The sequence below is a fragment of the Mauremys mutica genome, chromosome 2 (genome assembly GCF_020497125.1).
Source record: "Mauremys mutica isolate MM-2020 ecotype Southern chromosome 2, ASM2049712v1, whole genome shotgun sequence".
In the NCBI taxonomy this organism is placed as follows: Eukaryota; Metazoa; Chordata; order Testudines; family Geoemydidae; genus Mauremys; species Mauremys mutica.
In genome coordinates, this window is record NC_059073.1 from 157,980,561 (window position 1) to 158,001,164 (window position 20,604).

Sequence of the window (20,604 nt, forward strand, 5' to 3'; positions counted from 1 at the left end):
GCTGGTATGGCATCTTCTCTGTATGTATATATATACTCTTCTTATATGTTCCATTCTATGCATCTGAAGAAGTGAGTTGTAGGCAGGGGCGGCTCTAGGCATTTTGCCGCCCCAAGCACGGCAGGCAGGCTGCCTTCAACAGCTTGCCTGCGGAAGGTCCGCTGGTCCCGCAGCTTCCGCTGATCCCAGTGGCTTGCTGCCCCAAGCACGCGCTTGGCGTACTGGGGCCTGGATCCGCCCCTGGCTGTAGCCCATGAAAGCTTATGCTCAAATAAATTTGTTAGTCTCTATGGTGCCACAAGTACTCCTGTTCTTTTTAAAATCACTACAGTTACAGCCATATGAATGTACACACACCACACTTAGGGTAGGTCCATACTTACCCGCCGGGTCGACGCGGAGAGTTCGACTTCTCGGAGTTCGAACTATCACATCTAATCTAGACGCGATAGTTTGAACTCCGAACGCGCTCCCGTCGACTCCGGAACTCCACCACCGCGAATGGCGGTGGCGGAATCGAAGGGGGAGCCGCGGAGTTCGATCCTGCGGCGTCTGGACAGGTAGGAAATTCGAACTAAGGTAGTTCGACTTCAGCTACGCTATTCGCGTAGCTGAAGTCGCGTACCTTAGTTCGACCCCCCCCCCCGTAGTGTAGACCAGGCCTTACATACACGAAGTGGCAATGTGCACCCCCTCAAAACCACAGTTACTGTACACAAACCGACACCTGCACTGCATATACAATGTGCTATGAGCCCGTGTGTGGCAAGCATGTTGTGTATGTGTGTCTCATGCCTATGTCTAGTGTGTATGTGCATAAATGCAGTGTATGGAAGAGACTGCACATTTACACACACAGTCATTCGTACAGCCACGCTCGCTGTACACCTAGGCGCGCACCACTTGTTTACTGTCCTGCTCAGCAGGCACCAGCTGCTTCTCCTGTGCGGATTGCAGCAGCTAGAGGTGCTGCTGTGCCCGGGCGCCGGCGTTAGGTGGAGCAGAGAGATGCCGCTCTTTCCCCTCCCCTCCTGAAATGAGGCCGGGTGTGTGTCAAAACCCACGTGTTTAGAGAGGCAGACGCCGAGAGAAGAGACGTAGCTGGGCCGGGGCGCAGCGTCTCCGGCCTCAGCCCGCTTTCTGCACCACCGAGGCGGCCGCCCAGGAGCCCCAGCCAGCCTCCTGCGTCCCTCTCCTCCCACAGCCTGGGGAAGGAGCCGGCGGCGGCGGCGAGACAGCCCGGCTCATCCTGCCCCATGCCGGTGGTTGGTTTGTTTTTGTTCCCACCCCTGCGCCCATCCCCCTGCTGCCGGCTAGGCTAAGCCAGGGTACCTGCCTTATTTTTGTGTGTGTGCCCTAGCGCCTATAATGGAAAACCCGCCCGCAGAAATTTCTGGTGGTGGTGGTGTCCCTCCTCTTTTTTTTCCCAGCAGCAGCAGCAGATCATTGTTGTGTGGGAGGAGGGCAGCAGGGATGGACTTGATCTTTTGGATTTCTTGCTAAGACAGCAACACACCGCGCAGAGCGGAGCAGAGCGGGCGGAGGAGGAGAGAAGAGACCGCTTCGCTGCTGCTAGATGCAGAGCCTCCCCCAGCCAAGCCAGAAGCTTGATTTTTAGGGGGCTTTTCTTTTCTCTCTTTTCTCCCCTTCTTTCCCCATTCCTCCCCCCCTTGCAGTTTCCCTGCTACGGCAGATGTGTTTGGGGTCCTCGCACAGCAGGGACTATGGTGAAATTTCCAGCGCTCACTAACTACTGGCCCCTGATCCGATTCTTGGTTCCTTTGGGCATCACCAATATAGCCATCGACTTCGGGGAGCAGGTAACTCGCCGGACGCCTTTTACCTTTTCTAGACATAGCCAAATGCAGCCAGCCATCGCTGGTCCTAAGGGATAAATTACTGTGCAAGCTGCTGCTTTGCAAATGTGCCTTATTAGGATCCCTATTGCTGACTGTTGACAAAACACCCTCTGTATTTATTAGTCTCTTCCCTGTGAGCCTAGGGTCGCTGATGGCAATGCACACATGGGCTGTATTTGATTGTCAAATGTGGCCTTTCCTCTGCCAGAACATCCGTAGGAGACTGTAAAATAGGGTGCACTGTGGTCTGTAGGTATCCCGAGAGGAATTTGCAGATAGCAGTTTGCAGAAAACAAACAACATTGCTGCTGCTTTGCTTAGTGCATCACAAATTTTTGCCTGAATGCAGAATATCGATTGTCTCATTTATTTGGGGGTGGGCTCTCTGTTTTCTGTTTCTTTTTCATCTCATGGTTGCTTTTGGGTTTGAAGCCTCCCTGCTGTGTTTGTGTGTTGGAAAGATCTGTTTACTGCTTGTTTATTACTCAGACTCTTTTCTGCTTTCCACCATGAATGTTAAAACATGATCTGTTTTGAACTCTACTTTGATGCATATAGAAGGACATCTTTTTAGTGCACTCAAGGATTATGTAATTGGGGATTACATAAAGAATTTGTCTATATTTTAATTTAAAACTACTTTAAGCAAAAATATTGTACAGTGGATTTTTTAAATTTGTGGGGGAAAGGGGGATTTTTTTCTTTAAAAAACCTATTGCAAAGCATGTAGCAGGTTGAGCTGCTGATTGAGAATATTTAAACAGACATTGATTATGGTTATAGATATATCCTAGAGATACACTGCTAATTGCTGCTTGTTTGGGGCTTGCTGGTCTGCAGTTATATCTATTGATTTTTGTGATGGAGTGAAGGGGCCTAATTCCCTCCCCCTCATACAGCCTGCTTTATCTTGATCTTTTACCTCTCTCCATGTGGCGTCATTGAAAAGCTGGTGCTGCTGCAACCTCTTCAGCAGGCAGTGAACCATCTGTAGGCACCAGTCCCTGCCACCTTACCAGTGAAGCACTGTGTTTAGGAAACTCTTACAGGATGCTGTGTAATGATATTGACAAAGGATGGATTAAATCAATGGGGGGAAAAATAGGGTAGCATTCTCTGCATTAGTATAAACAGCAAGAGAGAATCTCTGAAATGTGAAGTGCTAAGCATTTAATTTATAACAATTTACTGAGCTGACTTTCTAACTCTAATTACCTTGAATACTCTTTTTGTAGTGCTTTCTTTGTCATCATTTTAAATTCACAAATTCAGATGCCATGGTATGAGAACCTGAGAAGAGTAGCATAGGGAGCCCTGGAATCTATTGCTAACAAACTTTGAAATGGATTAAGTCAATTGTGAACAAGTGTGCCCATTTCATCCTAATTAAAGTTCCACATTATTGCTGATTTAAAGCTGTTCTTTGCCTTGGACACCATCTAAAATAAGGCTCGCTGTATTTCCTCACTTTTTATCAGATACCTATTTACTTGGCACAGTTTCCTGTGTAAGAAACATAGCCACAAGTGGGTGGAAGCCCCATGCAACAAGTGAACTAGCTGAATGCCCCCTAACAACTTTCATCCTTGTGATGTTACTGTTCCATCAACAGATAACCTGGTGCCTTTTAGGCAATTCTTATACATACAATCAGCATATGCACCTACTCCTGCATTCCTTATTGAGGCAAAGATACTATACAATAAATTAGTGAATTTGACTGTGTAAAAAGTGCGAGATTGGGCACAATTATTACAATGGAAAATGGATATAAAAATCAACTATTTGCCAAGATATTTCATTCTTATTCTTGTTTCTCTTTTCTTCTACGTTTAACAAAAAATCTTTATTCTAAATTTAAGCAGTAAAAGATATTCAGAATATTTTGATATATATACAATTTGTTCTTGTCTCACACAAGGGCAATTTACTCTACCAGTCAGTTTTCTATAAATCCCACTCTCTGCCTCCTGACAAAAGAGAGAAACCAGGATAGAAGAAAATGAAGAAAAAAGGTGAATTAGAGATACAAATGTACAATCTGCCTTATACAAGTAGGGCCTGATTCAGAGTCCATGCCAATCAGAAGAAAGTCTTCCATTGATTTCAGTTCTCTTTAGATCAGAACTTTCAACATTAACAAGTAGATCACAGAAGAACTCCTTGAATGCTGAGTGTTCAGTACGGTCTTGCCACCAACATCCCAACCCCCACTTACACTGGGAAAATGAGCATTTAGAAAATGCATGTTAAAAATTATTTATGCAGCTTTTTAAAATGGTGCTGAAAATGATGGTCTCACTGCTGTGGACAGGGTCGATCAAGTTCAACACTCTTCGCAGCAAGGCCTGCTAGATACCTGGTAGAATGAGAGATAGTGACAGGCATGGGATGCCTTTCAAGGGAGTTGGGCTAATCAGCTGCCTCCCAGCAGGGGTTAAAGAAGGCCAACAAGCTGCTCACTTAAAGGGGGATTGCTGCAGGGGACAGAGAGGTTCCTGCAGGAGATTGTGGATCAGGGAAAGGAAGAGGAAAGGGGTCTTCCTACACCAGCTAAGTGGAAGATTTCCCTGGGGATACCTGCTGGGTAGGGAGCAGCATAAGATTGCTGAGACAGAGGCTGGAGGAGAGGCTAGGTGACAGGACCTGGTTTACCTGTCTTCAGTGATGATGAACTGTGTTTTAACAATAAGTGCATCCCTGAGGAAAAGGGAATGAAATACTGACACTTGTGGGAGCTTCATTAATTTACTGGAAGCTGAGGCAGAAATGATAATTTTATTCTTTTCTTTTATGCACAAGCTTGTCCAATTTTTGAGATGTCATGTCTGCATTTTTCCCCCCCAATGGATGCTACATGATTATCAGGCTAGTATTGTTGAGCAAAAATAGACTTTCCAGAAGATAAAGATTTGATGAGCCAGTCATCTGATCACTCCCTCCTGCGGTAATAATTTTAATAATAGGGCAAAATCAGAAGAATTGTATACATAATAATGGGTGTGCCAAGGGACAGCTCAGAAGAAGCTACAGTACTTCCCCTTGTGCATTTATGCTTAAAATAAGACTGCTAATATAAATCAGTCAAATTAGCATGAAGGGAAGTTATTCCCTATGGCTAATAATCTCTAAAAGAAGCACAGAAGAATTTGTAGGTCGGATATAAGATTATTGTATGAAAAGTAGCCTAGTAATATACACTGGCTGAACAGATGGAGCAGTCATTGAAAGAATACTGTAGATCACAAGACTTTTGTTACAGCTTCCCCATTTGTTGTTTCCATGAGTAGAAATATTGTTTGGGAGCACAGCTTTTAAAGCAGAGCCCTTTCAATAAAGTGTCTAAACTCTTTTTTGCTTAACATAATTTTGTGGGATTTGAGATATTTTTATCATGTGGCTAAGTACAGGGAGGATAATACAGCTAAGAAATTGCCACATCTTTTGTTTGTCCTCTGCTGTCACTAGATAATTATTTGGCAGGTGATTTAGGAGAGGACTAAAGAACTTTGTGAGCATTGTACATTGTGGGAGATTAACAATAAGGGGTATTAAGTATTTTCAGAAGACGCAATGATTATGGGTGTACCATATGAACATTATATTTTTAATTATAATTCTGTATTGTGTTTAGAATGTAAAAAATGTTACAGTAACACCAGTGAGAACTAATAAACTCTCCCCTTATAGTCTGTTTCAGAGCCCATTAATGTCTGTGAAGATATTCTCATTGACTTTAAGGACCTGATCCAGCATTCTTTGCTTTGTGGGACAAAACTGTGATTAGATTTCAATCAGCTAACCTCATCTCAGTCTTGTAAACTTTTCTCAGACGTAGGCATCTGAATTTTTTTTATACTAAAAAACTGTAATATTGAAGTACGAATACAGAATGACTTAGAAGTGGATGGGGGGGAAATCACAATACTAGCTTTAACACATTATTTCTATTTGCTCTGTTTTTATGCTGACTTATGCTTTCCTAAGTACATTTAACATAAATGTTTCATTATGTTGTATAAGATTTTGGGGGGGCTTTTAAGAATGGATCCCAGAAATTTTTGAACTCCCTTATTTTCTGCATCATGTATTATACCACTACATTTTGATGTAATAACACCACTATTCTCACTTTTCATCCAGGGAGCTTAAAAGCACATCACAATGATAAGCATTATTATCCACATTTTACAAATGGAAGTTTTGCTAACTCATGATTTTATCGTGAGTGTCATGATATTTGGTGTTTTTTTTTTAAGGGCCCAGGTACTGGAGACCAGTGATTACCTGAAAATACCAGCATATGTCTTGTTGTTGCTTTTTAAGTTTGTATTTCTTGTGGTTGCAGAAAAAAACCTTCAAAAGACACACAAACCAGAAGCCAATGACCTCCCCCCAAAAAGTGTCATGATTTTTAAGCCACTTTTTTGGGAACTGACTGATTTCTTTTAACATTTCAGGGTTGGCAATACTGGGGAAAATGAAGTACTGATGGGGTGATGTATTTGCTCAGGAATGCCCAGTAAGCCATTGGCAGAGCTAGGAATAGAATGTGGGTCTGACTTGTTGGTCAGTGCTCTGTGCACTAAACTGCCTCTGAGGTTGCATCAGTAATAGCAATATTTTGGAAGAGTGTTCCCTGGTTGCCAACACCAGTTATCAATGTTGGGACTCCCTACTGTTGTCGTGTTAGCACTGGTGTTAACTAACTTCGAGTCATAGAGTGCAAGGCCAGAAGATTAGCTAGTAGTCTGACATCCTGGGTACCACAGGTCTCCAATATCGCTCAGTGCCAGCACATTAAAGCCAACAACCAAAATGAGACCCAAATAAATGGGACCCACAGGAGACTAGGTTATGATGTGCCACAGGCAGAGAAGAAAAGGAATCAAGGTGCACCAGTGCTCAAGGTCCCTGCAGTGGCCCTTACGTGCTACAAGTAAGGGTGTATGACACTGTTTTGAAAATGGAATCAGCAGCCAGTGCCACAGTAGATGTCCCAACAATTAGTTATCAACCATGTTTTTTGTTTTTTTCCCAACTGTCCATAGGATAAACAAGACCCGTGGCTGTTACTGGGAGATCCATTACCAGCAATTCATTAGCAGTACCGTATACACACATGCGTGCACGTGTTATGTTCAGTGGCATTTAGGCTTAGGCAAGCTGAAACAAGGCAATGAAGGAGTCAAACTACTACTCCCTCATTAACTCTTTATTGTGCTTCAGTACTTCACGGCTCTTGGGATAACCTGATAATTTTATACATTACATGTGGTATGGTACTTGGGGTTAAAATAAGTGAGTTACCATAAGAGCAATGAGACATCAACAGCCCTTATTCTAAATGTGTTGGCTGCTGCTGGTTTAAGAGGCCTAGTTTTATTTTAACAGGTTTCTCCTTGTAGTTAAAACCATTTTCTTTTCTTAAATGGTGACCAGAAAAACAGAACAAGTTGTGCATAAAATATTAAAGAGAATTAGTGAGACTGGAGAGTTTATATTCCCAACTGCCACTGTGGCATCTTGGCCAGGTTACATAACCTTTCGATGCCACAGTTCATTCATTTTTAAAGAGTGCATAACACTTACTGATGTCACAGGGCAGCCAGGAGAGTTAATACATTTCAAAAATACTCGAGATGAAAGGTATCCTAAGAACAAAGTATTATTATGATTGACGTCAGTGGTCAAAGACTAACCTAGATTAGGTAGGCCTTTAATACCACTTTAACAGAAATGTGACAATATAAGCTCCCATTGTAATCAGTGTAGACTATAACTATATACAATAACCATGATTCCATTACTAATATTGTATCCTAGTGGAAATACCATTAGGTTTTTGAAAATATTGCATTGCTATGACAATATTTAAAGACAGATTTTCCCCCTTTCACATGTGTGCATAATTCCTGAACTAAAGGGACACTTTCAGGTAAATTTAGGCCCAAACTTAGTTCAAGAAAACAAGTTTTTACAAAAGATTAAACAGAAATGTTTGTGGTTTTTTTTTTTTAACGTTTCACTGGAAACATGTTGAAGGAATTACATTCCCCTGAAGGGTTTGTAACCCAAATATTATAACATTGTGTTAGTACAGGAGAAGCAGAATGTGAAGCTGACTGGAAACAATAATGCAGTTTACCAATCTATATTGTCCAAGATAAGAAATCCAAGAAGTAAGAGCTAATCTGTAGCTACTAGGTGGAATGAGTAATGGCGCAACTTCCAGAACCAAGCCAGTCTCAAGATCTCTGCTTCAACACTGACTCTGGGGCCTTTCTGCTGCCTGGCAGCATGGCTGCAATTTTCTTCCTTACCTTTTATATAAATTGTGGAATTCTCCTTCTGTATCTCCATTAAGGCCAGTGCCCTTTCAGTAGCAGTCTGTGGCTCAGATATTCAAATCTCAGTTTCTGTTGGGAATACTGCCTAGCTCCCAATTTTGGATGTGATAATAAAGGCATTCATGCTCTTAGGGAAATAAATTAGTGGTGGCAATTTAAAATGGTAACTCTTACCCTTCTTTTTCCTACCTGTATTCCCAGTTCCCAGCAGTTTCTCTTGTCCTCTTGCCAATGTATCTTACTTAAGAAATTGAATTGGGATCCCCAAGCAGGCTATTTATTAGTCTCCCCTCTGGTCTGTAGGCACAGCACAGATACTGCAGCACTGCTAAGCACTGAAGGAGAAGCAGTGGTTTCATTTTAAAGTGATTGGAGCAGTTAGCAGCAGTGCTTCAAAGGAAAACCACCATCCCTTTTCCCAGCAAGACTACAGTTTTCAGCTACAGGAGTGGTTGGGTTGTGCTTAATGGCCTGAAGAGTAAACTGGTTTAAGGCTCTCAACTCAACTTTTTTTATTTAAAAATTAAGTTAACAAGAGGCCATCCCCAAAGTGTGGGGTTGCTAGATATTGTGGGAGTGGAAATGAAGGGACGAGTCAAGAGGCAGTTGACTATCAAAGAACTAAAAGGCGGGGGAAGGCGAGGGGGGAAAAGGCTAGAGGACAAAGGGTGTATATGGTTTTAGTTGCCTCCCCCTTCCCTGCCCCCCCCCATACCAGGTAATAGATTCAAGTGTGTGTGAGGGGGAGAGAGATGTCTCACCTCTGCACTTCAGGGTACTTAGACATCACCAAAAAAGCCCCAAACAATTAGACAATCAGGGACACCAACCAGAATTCAATAGGAATTGATTGAGTTCTACAGTGTCTTCACATGGAGAGAGACCTTAAAACCAAAAAAATCCCAACAACAATGCAATTCAGTGTTATATGGTGTAGGCACTTAGTCAGATCTTATGCACAGAAAGTGGTGTGCTTTTACAATGCTGTTGCTTAAGTAGAGTGGAAGATTCTGCTTGCTTGTTGAGTTTAGTTACAGATAGATGCAACATAAGGCCACATTTGACAGACATTACCTCCTCAGCAGGGAGGCTAAAGAACTACGTTTTTTGTTTTTGTAATTAGGTCAAGCCTCATTGTAGGATTTTCATATTGAAGCTAGCGCCCCGACACTTGTTTGTGAGCACTGGTGTAGCAACCAAAGGTACTGTATACAGCATTCATGAAGGAGATAGCAATTACTTTATTTAGGTCTCTAGGAATTAGGATGACATTAGCATTTGGCCTAGTCACTAATAAATTAACTTGTTCCTGTGAAGTGTAAATAGAATGCTTAGAAATTGAAGCTGTTTTAAAATGAAAGGTGGATGGCTTAGCTCAGGGGTAGGTAAACTATGGCCTGGGGGCCGCATCCGGCCCTTCAGATATTTTAAACCAGCCCTCAAGCACCCACTGAGGAGCAAGGTCTGGGGCTTGCCCCGCTCCAGGCATACCATGGCTCCATGCGGCTCCCAGAAGCAGCAGCATGTCCCCCCTCTGGCTCCTACATGTAGGGGCAGCCAAGGGGCTCCGCACGTTGCCCCTGCCCCAGGCGCTACCTCCACAGCTCCTATTGGCCGGGAACCCTGGCCAATAGGAGCTGCAGGGGCAGCACCTGTGGACAGGGCTGCATGGAGCCCTGCCCCCCTTTGCAGCCCAACCCTGTGCCCCAGCCCGCAGCCCTTTCCTGCACACTGAACTCCTCATTTCTGGACCCACAGAGCCTGCACCCCCTGCCAGAGTTCTCACCCCCTCCCACATCTCAACCCCCAAGAGCATTCATGGCCTGCCATACAATTTCCATATCCAGATGTGGCCCTTGGGCCAAAAAGTTTGCCCACTCCTGGCTTAGCTGTAAGGCAGTGGTTCTCAAACTATTGCACTGGTGACCCCTTTCACATAGCAAGCTTCTGAGTGTGAACCCCCCCCAATATATAAACAAGTGTTTTTAATTTATAACACCATTATAAATGCTGGAGACAAAGCGGGGCTTGGGGTGGAGGCTGTCAGCTCATGACCCAACCCCATGTAATAACCTTGTGACCTCCTGAGGTGTCCCGACCCCCAGTTTGAGAACCCCTGCTGTAAGGCAAGGTAGTAGAGGAAGAGGGAACAAGTCTGGGTCAGTTATGAAGACACATCTGGAGCAGCCATGAGGAAGAGTGGGGACAGAATCTGGGGAAAATAGGCATTAGGGAATGCCAGAGAAGGTAGTCATTAGCAGCAGGCAGGAGGAGGAAGTCCTAAAGAGTAGTCAATTGAAGTATGCAAAAGGGATGTCGGAGGCTCTCACTTTACTTGGCGGTGGTGAGGCCTCACCTGGAGTATTGTGTCCAGTGTGGGGTGCCACACTTTAAGAAATCTTCCATTGTTGCATGCAGTGTTGTTGTAGCTGTGTCAGTCCCAGGTTATTAGAGAGAGTGTGAGAGGTAATACTGTGATGTTCTGTACCTTGTGGGAACACCATACACTCCCGTGTTCATCCTTATAAAATGATTGTGTGGTATCCAATGCAAAGTTTGTCATGTTGTGTCTTCGGAAGGCTCATGATGCATTGAGCATTGTTATAGTAATGTTATAGGTTATAATTTCATGTATATAGTTATGAGGCTGAAAATGTGTCCTCATGGCTTATAGCAAGCCTGGGCAAAAACTCCCCAAGAGCAGAGGGGCAGTTCACACCTCATCAGGGCATGTACGGGGACAAACTCAGCCCAGCCTCACAGGAACAAAGGACACTGGCCTAGGCAACAACAAAGGATCTGTGGGACTCCCGAGTGAGTCACCCTGCCCCCCTTCCTTTGGTCAGTTTGAGACTGTGATGAGGTAATGCTCACCTGACTCAGAAGGGGGCGGGGCAAAGCAAAGAGGGAAGAAAGAACATGATAAAAGGGAGAGACGTTTGCTATGCTCTTCCTCTCTCTTCCACCTCCATCTGCAGACATCACCACTAAGCGTCTGAAGCTCTGATCAAAGGGGAGAGCCTGGCTGAAGTTTGTAAGGGCATTGAAAGTGTTAAGATCAGCTTAGAATGCGTTTTGCTTTTACAGTAACTCCCCACTTAACGTCCTCTTGCTTAATGTTGTTTCGATCTTATGTCCCTGCTCCATTACAGAACCTGCTTGTTTAAAGTTGTGCTATGCTCCCCATAACGTTGTTTGGCTGCCTGCTTTGTCCACAGCTGGCAGCCCCCTTATCAGCTCCCCTATCCCTCCCCCCCCAGTGCCTCCCGCCCGCCAGTGGACCCCGCGGATCAGCGCCTTCCCTCTCCGCCCCCCGCCTCCTGCCTGCAGCAATCGGCTGGTTTGCAGCATTCAGGTGGGAGGGGAGAGGAGCAAGGACGCGGCGTGCGGAGTAAATGGGGAGGAGGTGGGAGGAAGAAGAAGCAGGTTAAGGGTGGGGGTTTGGGGGAAGGAGTGGAGTGAGTGGGCCGAGGGTTGAGCCCCCCGCTCCTGGTGCTTGCAGAGTAGGGGAAGCTGCAGCTGCTGCTGTGCAACGTGCTTCTCCTAGCCTACGGCACCTTCAGCCTCCTTGTCTGCCTCATTTTCTGCAGTGCCAGTGGGCTGTGCCTGTGTGGGGTAAGACAGGGGCACATCCCCTTGCTTCAAACTCAGCAATAATGTTTCCATTGCTTCATACTCAGCAATGATGATTGTAGTATTAAATTCCTTGTTTAAAATGTATATAATACCCTTTGTCTGGCAAAAAAAAAATTTCCCTGGAATCTAACCCCCCCATTTACATTAATTCTTATGGGGAAATTGGATTCGCTTAACATCGTTTCGCTTAAAGTCACATTTTTCAGGAACATAACTACAACGTTAAGCAAGGAATTACCGTATTTTTTTGACCAAATCTGACTTGTTATGCTTTGACTTATAATCACTTAAAATCTACCTTTCATAGTTAATAAATCTGTCTGTTTATTCTACCTGAAGCAGTGTGTTTGGTTTGCAGTGTGTCAGAGGCTCCCCTTGGGATAACACGCCTGGTACATATCAATTTCTTTGTTAAATTGATGAACTCATATAAGCTTTCAGAGTCCAGCATGCATAACTGGACACTGCAAGACTGAGGTTCCTAGGGTTGTGTCTGGGACCGGAGATACTGGCTAGTGTCATTCAGTTGCACAATCCAAGGAGCAGCTTACATGCCAGAGGCTGTGCGTGGACAGCCCAGGAGTGGGGGTTCTCACAGCAGAGCAGAGTAAGGCTGGCTCCCAGAGTCAAGGATTGGAGTGGCCTAGCAGATCACCCGTTCAGATAACACCAGGGTAACGTTACAACTACCTTTTATTGGACCAACTTCTGTTGGTGAGAGAGACAGGCTTTCCAGCTACACAGAACTCTTCCTCAGATTTCGGAAAGTTACTCAGGCCACGTCTACACTTCCACATGTTGGCAAAACTTACGTCATTCAGAGTTGTGAAAAAACTACACACACCCCCGAGCGACATAAGTTTCGCCAGCATAAGTGGTAGTGTGCACAGTGCTATGTAACTCACTGATGTCACTGCCGCTGCTTGTTGGAGGTGATTTTAATTATGTAGAGGCTACATGCAATATTTTACAGCGGCACAGCTGCATCGGTGCAGCTGTGCTGCTGTAAGCTCGCTAGTGTAGACATAGCCTTTTAGAGTGTCACAGCTAACTACAAGGTCTAACAGTTTAGCAGAAGTAGTTAACACACATTCTAAGGGATCATTCAAGGTGAAGTGGTTCGTTAAGACCACTGTAATCGTAGGACAAAAAGGGCGTTTAGTGGGTTAGGGGTTGTTGTAATAAGCCACAAGTCCACTCTCTTTAGTAAGACCGTGATTTTTAGTGATTTCTAGCAAAATTATGAATTTAAGCTCCCAGGCTTGTCTTTTGAAAAAAAGTGTTGTACAGGTTTCCTCTGAGGTGAGGACTGATAGGTCAGATATAGAGTGATCACTTTGTGAAAAGTGTTCATCCACAGGTGATAAGGTATTTTTGCCTTTTATCATTTTCTTGTGTGTTCATTCTGGTTTCACCCACACAGTTGTTGTTGGTACATTTAGTACACTGGGTGAGGTACACCACATGTTGTGATAGGCATGTGCAGACTCCATAGATCATGAAACGTGTTGTGTGGCGGGAGAGGGGGTGTTGATCATTTTATTAGTGGAGATTTGGATGCAAGTTTTGCATCTGTTGTTCTAGCAGGGTCTGGTGTTGTTTTGAGTTGGTAGGGAGCTTGCTGCTACTGAGCTTGACGAGGTTGAGGGATTGTTTGAAGGCCAGAAGTGGGGGTTCAGGAAAAATTTCTTTCAGGATGGGGTCCCCACTGAGTATAGATTGTAGTTGTTTGATGATACTCCATATGGGTTCTGTTGTGGGGTGGTAAGTAACAACTAGCGGTTTGTGGTCAGAGGGGTTTTAGTTCTGTATTGAGGCAGGTTCTCTCAAGGTATTTAAGTGGCCTGTTCCATGATGCAATCTACTTCTCTGATGGAGTGTCTTGTTTGGTGAAGGCAGTTTTGAGTGTGTTAGTGTGTATATCCCAGACTTGCTCCTCGGAGAATGTTCTGTGGTATTTGGGTGCATGGTGGAAGATAACAGATTTCTTGGAGTGTTTGGGGTAGGTCTGGTGATCTGTTCGTTTCATGTATATTTTCTGTAAAGTTCCATTGTTGAAGTTGATTGTGGTGTCCAGGAAGTTGATACTGGTGTGGGAGTGTTCCAGAGAGAGTATAATGGACAGGTGGTGGTTGTTGAAGTTGTGGTGGAGAGAGTTTGTTGTCTTCATTGATGTATCGCTGGCATATCATTGGTTACATGGTGCATTTGTCTTCTTTAAGGTGGCCCATAAGAGGCTGGCATATTGGGGAGCCATCCTAGTACCCATGGCTGTTCCCATGGTTTGAACAAAGTGTTTGTTGTTAATTTAAAATTGTTATGGATGAGGATGAAAAGGCTTATTACAGGGATGGCCAAACTTACTGATCATCTGAGCTGCATATGACAGTCTTCAGAAGTTTGAGAGCAGGGTCACACCTGCCAGGGCTCCGGGCTTCTGCCCCAGGGGGAGCACCTGCGGGGGCTTGGGGCTTCAGCCCCGCTCCTGTTGAAGTCCCGGGTCCTGGCAGGTGCGCCCCACGGGGCTGAAGCCCTGAGCCACCCTCCACTGCTGGGTAGAAGCCCCTACCCCACCACCCCGCTGCAAGACGCAGGTCCCAACCTCCCCCCCCCCCCAAGTCTGGTAGGGGGAGAATGGGGAGCGTGGGAGGCTCCGCAAGCCACACTTTCTAACTGTAAAAGAGCTGCATGCAGCTCGTGAGCCACAGTTTGGCCACCCCTTGCTTATTATATAAATAGATTTATCTGTAACCCACTAACCCCCCCCCCTTTATCCTATCCTATCGGGGTGTTAATGGGCCACTTCACCTTGAATGGTCCGTTAGCAGGGGTGAAAGTAACTTACAGGACTTACCGGTACTGCCGGAGTCCTGAGGGGGCGTGGCCTCATCCGGAAGTGGCGGGGCCTCAAGTGGAAGAGGTTGGGGCCTCTCAAGATTTAAAGGCCCTGGGACACTGGCTGTGGCTGGGAGCCCCAGGACCTTTAAATCAGCCAGGGGCTCCCAGCTGAAGAGGTGGCTGGGTCCCCTCAGGGGCAAATTAAAGGGCCCGGGGCTCTGGCCGCCACGGGGAACCCCGAGCTTTGCCAGGCTGGGGCCCAGAGCTCCTGCTGCTGTGGGGAGCCCTGAGCCCTTTAAGCCGCGGCCGGGATTTAAAGGGCTCTGGGATGCCTGCAGCCATGGGGAGCTCTGAGCCCTTTAAATCCCGGCCCGGCGGCAGGGATTTAAAGGGCTCTGGGCTGCCCGCAGCCGCAGGAAGCCCCGAGCCCTTTAAATCTGGCCCCAGCCAGGCCGCCAGAGCCGCGGGCGGGATTTAAAGGGCTCTGGGCTGCCCACAGCAGCAGGGAGCTCTGAGCCCTTTAAATCCCAGCCTCAGCCCTGCCGCTGGAGCCCTTTAAATCCCCGCTGTGGAAGCCGGTGCGGCATGGTGTACTGGCTCTTGCCAGTACGCCGTACCGGCTTACTTTCACCTCTGTCCCTTAGAATATGTGCTAACTGCTTGTGCTAAACTATCTGTTCAACCTTTAGCTGTGACAGTCTAAGGGCATGTCTTCACTGGCAACATTAAAGTGCTGCCGCTTTAATGTGGCTATGTAGTCACGGCACCAGCACTGGGAGAGAGCTCTCCCTGCACTATAAAAAAAAAACAACCCACCTCCACAAGGGGAATGGCTCCCAGCACTGGGAGCACTGTTTACACTGGCACTTTACAGCGCTGAAACGTGCAGCGCTCGGGGGGTGTTTTTTCACACCCCTGAGCGCAAAAGTTGCAGTGTTGTACAGTGCCAGTGTAGACAAGCCCTTAATATCTTTCCCAAACCGAGGAAAAGCTGTGTAGTTTGAAAGCTTCTCTCTCTAACCAATAGAAGTTGGTCCAATAGAAGATATTGCCCCACCCACCTTGTCACACTTCAAGAAAAAGATGGGCAAATCGGAGAGAGTCTAGAGAAGATAAACAGAAATGATAAAAGATTTAAATACCTGACCTATGAGACAAAGTTTAAAAAGCTGGGCATGTTTAGTCTTGGGGGGGAAAAGAAGCCTGAGGGGGGACATGGTAAATAGTATTTATTTTTATAACGAGTATGGTGATCAGCAATTCTCCATGTTCACTGAAGGTAGGACAAGAAGTAATGAGTTTAATCTGCAGCAAGGGAGATTTAGGTTGGATATTAGAAAAAGCTTTCTAGCAATAAGGATAGTTAAGGTCTAGAATAGTCTTTCAAGGGAGGTTGTAGAATTCCAGTCACTGATGGTTTTTAAGAGCCTGTTAGACAAACACCTGTCAGGGATGGTCTGGGAGGTTTACTTGGTCCTGCTTCAGCATGGCGGAGGGGCTGCTGGACTACATGACCTCTTCGAGGGATGGAAGGGACCTCATTTCTAGGATTCTAATAGCGGTAAGGGGTGGGGTAATAAAAATGTAGAAAAGGTCAGGAGATAAAACACAGTATTATGAAATGAGCTTCAACCATCCTTATTCTTTGCAAATGTTAAGTCAGTGATTTTTTTTTTCCAAAAACATTTCTTGTGCTGATCTCTTTGGGGTTTATGACTGCAATTTGCTTGGAATCGTGCTCCAGAATGCACACTGGTCACACTATTGTGTGATTGAGTTGACCAATCACCACCCAAGATTTTTAAGACATTATGAAATGTGGTATTCCACATTATGCTGGTGCTTCTGGCAATATTTCTGGAAGAAAAGTTAGAGAAAATGATGAGTTAAAGTCGGACTGACATGCACTTTCTCTGCTTTTGAATGCCTAAGTCTGATCATTTATTTAAGGGTATTAAAAATATATAGATATGAGGGACGTTCATATCCCCATATTTTTTTATTCTGCATTAGAGATTTTGGTATCTGTTCTCCAGTCAGTGCTTCAGAGATCCATAGGGCACAGGAGTAATTAGGAATGCATGTCTGTATTAACTATAACAGGAGGGATCATATGCTCAATTGACTACTCTGACAGAACATTTACTGGAATTTTACCTCATGCGACCGACATGGAGACTTGGTAAAATCAAAGGTCTCATATATATGTTGTCCTATTAGCAGAGATACAAATCTCAGCCATGTATCAAGTAATTCAGTGATATACAGCAGCTATGCCACTATGTACGTACTTTTATTGTACATACAGTATAGAACAGATAGCAGGTAACTATGAGTTACGGGGCTATAATTCCACAGAAGGGTTCTGCTGCCAATATAAACCACAAGAGTGAAGCTTGAATGGTTTCAGTTGTCACTAGAAACTCTCTTGATGGAATTATACCCACATCACTCAAAACGTTTCAGATTTTGTATTCTAAAATATATAGCTCTAAGCCTCAGAGGTATCCTCTGTTCCCTCTCTCTGTTAGCACCCTCCCTGTCTTCTCTCTGACTACTCTGTTTTTCCCCCACTGCTGCTGCCTCCACTTTCATTATTTCTTCTCTCTTCTTGATCTTACATCAATAGGGCCTTCTCTCACTCCAGTAACCTGAAATCTGATCAGCCAGACTATATAATCCATCACACCTGTGAATTACATTGTTAGATGGACTGCTGTGTGTTTAACACAGCAAATCCTGTGACTGTGTGAAACAGGGATAGTCTTGTTTTAAGGAACAGGGCTTGGAGTCAGATGTGGATTCTAACTGGCTTTGCCCACTGACTTCCTGTGTGGCAAGTCATTTAGGCCCAGATCCCTAGAGGTATTTAGATATCTAATTCTCTTTGAAATCAGTGGGAATTAGATACCTAAATATACTTGAGAATCTGGGCCTTGATCTCTGTTTGCCTCAACCTTCTCATCTATAAAATAGTAATATGTCCCCACAGGCATGTCGTGAAACCTATTCATTCATTCATTCATTCATTTGCTTTTTGCAGATCCAGACTAACATGGCTACCCCTCTGATACTTATTCATTAGTATTTGTAAAACATGTTGTTATATAGATGGAAAGTATTATTAAGTTTGAACCTAGAAGACGTATATTACACAAGAATTATTTCATCAGTGTCCTAAACCTGATCCTTCTTTCTGTGTTTTCCTGAATGGGTCTCAAAGGGACTAGTAACTTTAGGAAAATCTGATTTGCTGTATAAGAAAGCATTATTGCTAGGTGAAGCTGGAGTGCAGTGCCATTTCGAAATGTGCATTTACCCAACATATCACTTCTGCATCAGTTCCTCTCAATCTGTATTGAGTTTAGATAATTCTAAACCACTAATCAGAGTAGTTGCTAGCAATTGTGATTCTTGCAGAACTGGTTACAGTTAGGATCACTGGAAGAAAACTACTTCTTTGTGTTTTTAGCATTATTGCCTATGACTTCATTAACATCAGGAAAAGGTTAGCTCTCTAATCACTTGCAACTGTGCACTGAACTTTGCTGTTTCTCTGTAATGTCATCTCAGGTGTTATTGGTAGCTTCCTATGTTACACTTTGAAATGTGTGTGGTTTTTTTTTTTTGTTTGATTGTTTGTTTAATGTGCAACTAGGTCACCAGATTAGGTTTCCTTCTGCTTGCCTGATCCTCCACTGAGGTGAGATACCCGCAGGTGTGGTGTTACATTTTGTTGCCATGTTTATGTTCTGCTGCCATGTTTTCAGATAACAAGAAAAAGCCTGTAGAGACCGCAGGTAAAAAAGGAATTGCTGGGGGCTATACAGAGCAAAAAATCAGTCTCTCATGAACCCTAGTGTCTAAGAGAGCAGAGTGCAGCATTTCCTCAATCCTGTGGTCTAATCCATGGAATTAGTTTGGTTAGAATATTTCCATGCATCCTTGTATCATTCTAGCTCAGTGCTTGTTTGATCATGGAATTAATTTGGGAGACAGTCCAGAATGAGTCAGGAGCACCTCTGTATATAGATAAGACCTCAGTTATAAAGACAGCTAAGTGTTTCCTTGTTATTAGTGTACATTATTGATGTCCACACCTTTTTAATTGAACAAATGAAGGGGACAAAGAAAATGTACTGGAGATGTAGAGTAGTTATTTAAAAATGCCTCCATTCACTGCACTGCGAAACCTAAAGTAAATCATATTTCTTTTTCTGTTCCTTTGTTTAGGGAAATAGTTCAGTGTTTCACATTTGGTGGCAATGCAACTGTTGGTGTATGTTGTGATCACTCTAGGCAAGAACGATGATTTATTTTTATTGTGCTAGCACCTAAGGAGTCATTTCTAAGTACAATAAGTGGTTCAGCAACACTTGTCAAGTCTTGGGCTTTTTAACTGGTGTACTTTGCAAATGTCTTCAGGTCACGTGTTGCCTATTAAGAAGTGGGTTAATTTCAGAGGTGAAAGTAAGCCAGTCCGGTCTGGTATGGTGTTCCAGTAAGAGCCAGTATGCTGTGCTGGACTGGACCGGCTTCCCCAGGCTGCCTCCCGAGCCCTGCTGCCGGAGCCCTGGGGTAGCGGCGGCAGGGCTCTGGTGGTGATTTAAAGGGCATGGGGCTCGGGCCACTGCAGGGAGCTCTGTGTCCTTTAAAGCACTGCCTGAGCCCTGCTGCGGGGAGCCCCGGGTCCTTTAAATTGCCCCGGGGCTCCCAGCCGCTTCTGCAGCTGGTAGCTCCGAGAGTGATTTAAAGGGTCTGGGTATTTTAAAGGCCCTGCCTCTTCTGGTTGAGGCCATGCCCCTGCTCAGGACTCCGGCGTGCCAGTAAGTCCCTTAAGTTACTTTCACCCCTGGTTAATTCCATGAATGAATTTAGAAGCAGTAAATACCTTTAGGCATGTGTTTGATCTCACTTATACCAGCCCTACTCTGATATAAAGCATTACCTGTAGTAGAGTTGCTCAGGCCTAAATGAGAGGAGGTGCAGGCTTCAGGGGCCTGAGTTTACTTTTGGTTACACCAGGCTCTGCAATGGTGCAGTCAGATAGGTTGTATATGTAGAACTGAGGACAAAATTCAACTGTAAATGGGAGTTCTGTCTAATTCTTACTACAACACATGTGAATTGCTCACTTCCCTGAAAATGTGGAATTTATATTTTGGATTTATCAAACTCCCTTGCCAGTTTGTCTCCTGACCCAGTCCAATTTACCCCACTTTCCTTTCTCTTCCTTATCTCCAGCTGCTGGATAGCATCTTCTTTTTATAATCTAACCATCAGAGAGAAGCAGCCACTTGTTTCTGTAATACTAGCAAGCTGAGCTTGTTCTTGCAGGGATAGCCCTTATTCACTTCCTTTTTTATCCTGAAGAGTTTCATCTCTGTAGCATATTGCTATGTTCCAACAGTTTTGGAGACTTTGATCTATAGTCTTTCAGCTGCAAAACTACAGGTTTTATTGCAGCTTGCCTCCTTGCCTATTTCCTGTAAGGGTCTCCCAGTTAAAAATGTTTAGTATGTTTGTTTGAAAGGAAAACTAAAGCAGATTTCAGGCCTTGAAACACATTTTTCAATTCTGTTAAAAGAGTATTTCCAGTTACTTAAAAGGAGAGATTATTAAAAATAAGCATAAATAGCTTGGATAAAACAGGAACATGGTAACAGGCTGTAGGGATTTGAAGGGTGTAATCATCGAGGAAAGAAAGAGGAAAAGGAGTAAGTTAGTATATCCTCCTGTTCAATATCAACCTAGGAGTAAAGAGGTAGAATTTAAAAAGATAGAAAACTTAGGCTAAAAAAAATCAGAATATATGTCCTAGCACTGAGATGTACTGAACTATGATTAAGCCTCCCAAAGGAAAATGTGAGTAGTTCCATCTCTTGCATTACTTAAATCTAAAGTACACTTGTTGAAGAATC

At 44.3% G+C, this 20,604-nt stretch overlaps 1 protein-coding gene across 1 annotated transcript in view; it reads left to right on the plus strand.

Moving 5' to 3' along the window:
* The first annotated feature begins 1,065 nt into the window (after positions 1 to 1,065).
* The window catches only part of ANKH (ANKH inorganic pyrophosphate transport regulator), a 150,523-nt gene continuing 130,984 nt past the window's right edge, over positions 1,066 to 20,604 (plus strand). The window contains exons 1-2 of the mRNA XM_045005918.1: positions 1,066 to 1,265; positions 1,677 to 1,820. Of these exons, the coding sequence (XP_044861853.1) occupies positions 1,257 to 1,265; positions 1,677 to 1,820 (153 nt within the window). The 5' untranslated portion in view covers positions 1,066 to 1,256. The remainder of the gene's footprint in view (positions 1,266 to 1,676; positions 1,821 to 20,604) is intronic.